The sequence below is a fragment of the Antrostomus carolinensis genome, unplaced genomic scaffold (assembly GCF_000700745.2).
Source record: "Antrostomus carolinensis isolate BGI_N321 unplaced genomic scaffold, ASM70074v2 scaffold26040, whole genome shotgun sequence".
NCBI classification, from domain to species: Eukaryota; Metazoa; Chordata; class Aves; order Caprimulgiformes; family Caprimulgidae; genus Antrostomus; species Antrostomus carolinensis.
The window spans coordinates 1-3649 of record NW_010288100.1 but is presented as its reverse complement, the minus strand read 5'-3'; the positions used below and the strand labels follow the sequence as shown (position 1 = coordinate 3649).

General features: G+C 40.0%; 1 protein-coding gene across 1 annotated transcript in view; it reads left to right on the top strand.

The window, feature by feature from the left end:
* Window positions 1–1535, top strand: part of TMEM192 (transmembrane protein 192) — a 14501-nt gene extending 12966 nt beyond the window's left edge. Inside the window, exon 6 of the mRNA XM_010165558.1 lies at window positions 1159–1535. Within this exon, the coding sequence (XP_010163860.1) occupies window positions 1159–1282 (124 nt within the window). The 3' untranslated portion in view covers window positions 1283–1535. The remainder of the gene's footprint in view (window positions 1–1158) is intronic.
* Window positions 1536–3649: the final 2114 nt, after the last annotated feature.

Genomic DNA, 3649 nt, shown 5'->3' with positions numbered 1-3649 from the left:
TCTTTCCCTTGAGAGTTAAGGTCTATTGAAAAGTGAATCCTGTCAGCCCTTCAGTTGACCCTGGTTATAAGAATGTTTTTTGAATAATGTGACCTCTGCAACCTAAGCTACTGATCAAGATCTCTTCTGGTGCTTGAAGTTGGTAGTGCAGATGACTAGTTGCAAGCTTTCTGTCTACGAAACTTGTTTTCTTTTTTTACAGTTTAACTACAGTAGGTTTTGAATTGGACCTAAGCTTTTTTCTGCTCTAGCTATCCTCCTCAGCACTTTCTAAGAGCTATGGAAAGGGCAGTGTTCCTCCACAAAATGCTGCAAGGCTGAGGAGCAACTTTCTAAGCTTCAGGATGCTACATGTGTACTAAGAGGACAGATTCCTCAGTCAGCTAGAAGAAATAATGTGTAAGGAAGCCTGGAATATGCTCAGACACTGATACTTGTTCTTGCTCTATTCTTAAAAGTTCCTAATTATAGATTTGACAAAACTTAGTGCTCTTACAGATTTTTGTCGATTTCTCGGGGTTACTATCCTAGTTAAAAGGAAGGATGTCTGAAAGCTGGAAATACTTTAAGTGGGAAGTTAGCTGTCCATGAGGTTGTAGATCTGAAATAGCACAACAGTTTGGTGCTGATGCTGTTATGGTATTGTGACAGATATCACTGTATATAGTAGTATATCATGTATGCTACTGCAGGTTAATCAAGAAACTTCTGTCTTAAACAGCTTATGATCCCCGCAGCTGAATAAAAATACTATACCTGCTTAAAATAGTTTCCTAATGTATTTGTAAAAGGTGCCATGGATTTTTTAGTACAATTCTAGTATGGTGTCTGGCTCACTAACCTGAAGCTTCTCAAACAGTGAGAACCCTCATACTACAACTCTCCTGTAACTGTCTAGCAGGAAATCTGTGACTCAATTATGCGTACATGGCATGAAGTTTAGCCAAACTTTCTTCTGGTCCAGCCTTCTCGTGCAAAATGGAAGTTAAACATAAATGTGTTTGTACATTGCCTCCTCTCTCAAAAGTCAGTTGAGATCAACAAAAGTAAAACTGAAGGAAGCAACTTGTTTAAGTATTTGTTAATTAGCTCTATTATAAAAATGTTAGAAAACTGCTGTCACTTATTGAAACCCATATGCACTTTTGTTATTTCAAGGGAAAATTCAAGTCTAGAAGAGATAGTTGAGAAGCAAGGAGATGTAATAGAGTATCTTCAGCGACACAATGCATTGCTCAGCAAAAGACTATTGGCACTAACATCTCAGCAAACCAAAACTTGACAGCATTTGCAAAACTGCTGCTGGAGCTCTGGAGGGAACATGAGGCAACATAATATCCAGACTGATTTTTACAGATGACTCTTCTGCAATCATCTTCCACATTTTGAAATAGAAGTTAAACTGGAAGGATGAGCTCTGCATACACTATAAACCTGTTACAACTGGACACTCTGGATCTCTTCAAATCATCAATTCTGAAAAAAAGCTCTGGAGCTTCAAGGATTTTTAATTCCTAATAGGTTAAAGTTGGACCTGAGGTAATGGTTTAATTTTGTTCAGTTGTTGCTATTTTGTACTGCTGTAACCTTTAAGCTTCAAACTACCAAAGTATTTTATATTTCTGGAATACAAATTTGTTGTCTATAAAAATCTGACTTTGCAAAGGATGTCTTTTCAGTTTCTAGTGCTGAAGCTGAGAGTCGATGTGTTCTGTCACTGAGTCCCATTACTTCCAGTGTAAGAGGTGGTGTACTTCAATAATCCTGTACAAAGTAGGTACTTGCTTTCTAGATAGGTCTCTCTTCTCCTTTTTCAAGGAAAAGAATGAAACTCTTGCCTGTGACAGTGAGGAAATTTGGCATCCAATTTAGTATTAAAAAAAAAAGTAGTCGATGCCCTAGAATGTTTTACACCATACACATGTGAGATTTTTCCAGTGTCATAAGCCATTTGAGCAGATGTTCATAACTCTGGCTTTGAAACCTTTAAGAGGGATCTTCAGGGTTGATGACTTTCCTGTTACTAGAAGTCTGTGTCAGTTAATAATCAACAAGATTCCTACTCTGCTGACTTGAACTAACTTAATACAAAAATACTTGAGAGTAAGTTTTTCCACTGACCTGGTAACTATCTTGTGTTGAATGAGTTTAAAGATCCTGTTAAAGATGCATCAGTCACACACATCCTTGCTCTTTACTTTGACTCTTCAAAAATTGTCAACATCTTGGTTCAAAAGCTAAAGTGGTGTATGTGGGGAGGTGAAAAGCAGCAGAAGACAGAAAGGTATTCTAGAATTTGCAGAAACAAGAATTTTTGGTTCTATTTCATGGATTTATTGGGAAGAGCCATTCTGTTCTGGGTACTACTTTGTCTACCAGTGTAGACCAAGAATTATTTTAGAAGCCAATAAGCCAATACCTCTGTGGGGAGACAGGGTAATCACTTGTCAAAACTGGGAAGAAGGCTCTCATGGGGAGTAGTCTTATAGTTGAATATAAGAAAAACAAAATAAAATTAATCCATCCTACTTTGGTCCTAGGACACAACTTTAGAAATATCTAAACTGTTTAGCGTGCAACAAACATGGGGGTTGTCTCATTTAAAGGAAAACAAATATTGGAGGTTTTGCTGCTATCTAACACTAAATTGTTCTGTTTCCTGAAAATGTGGCCAGGATTTTATAGTATACGTGTAAGAAATACAGATGTTTTTGGTTTTAGAGCTCAGGTTTTGATGTGATTGTGTATATCCATTTATATAATTTCTATGAAAAGCAGTAAAATGTGACTTTGAAGTTTATGCACAATAAATGCAACTAAGGAAAAGTGTCAGTTCTGTCATTTCTAAGCTCGTCTACAGCTGGTGAAGACTGTTCCATCAGGCAATCTGTGCAGACTTTGCTCTTGTGCTGAAGTTGTTCAGCACAGTTTTGGTGCTTAAAAATAGCCAGAGATTGCTAGGGCAAGAATAGTTTTTACTCATTTTGACGCTTTAAATTTAGTCTTATTCTCTTTCCTAGATAATGTTTTTCCATCACACTTTAGACTTTCCCTGCTGCTCCTGAGGAATGGGCTGCATGGCGTAGAACAACTTCACATGCTTATACCCTCCTTCATGACTGATTAAGGTAGAACTTGGATTAACCAGCAGTATTGCTTTCCATGGAACAGGGCAAGCGCTGGTTGCCACTTGTGAATCTCCTGCCCTTTGTAATTCATAGCTCTTCAGAAGTACACAAATCCCAGAATGGAAGATCATCTGGTCCAACCCCCCCTGCCAAAGCAGGTTCACCTAGAGCAAGTTCCACAGGACTGCATCCAGGCGGGTTTTGAACATCTCCAGAGGAGACTCCAGAGCCTCTCTGGGCAGCCTGTCCCAGGGCTCTGGCACCCTCACCGTAAAGAAGCTTTTCCCTCATGTTTAAGTGGCACCTCCTGTGTTCCCGCTTGTGCCTCTTGCCCCCTGTCCTGTCACTGGCCACCACTGAGAGGGGTCTGGCCCCATCCTCTCGCCACCCGCCCTTGAGCTGTTTCTCAGCTTGCATGTCTGTACCTCTGCCCTGCCCCCGCTCTCTCTCGCTTTCTGCGTATGTTCAAGCTTCCCATGGAACTGGCTTTGCGCACCGGTACGGGCTCGCTCTCTGCTCCC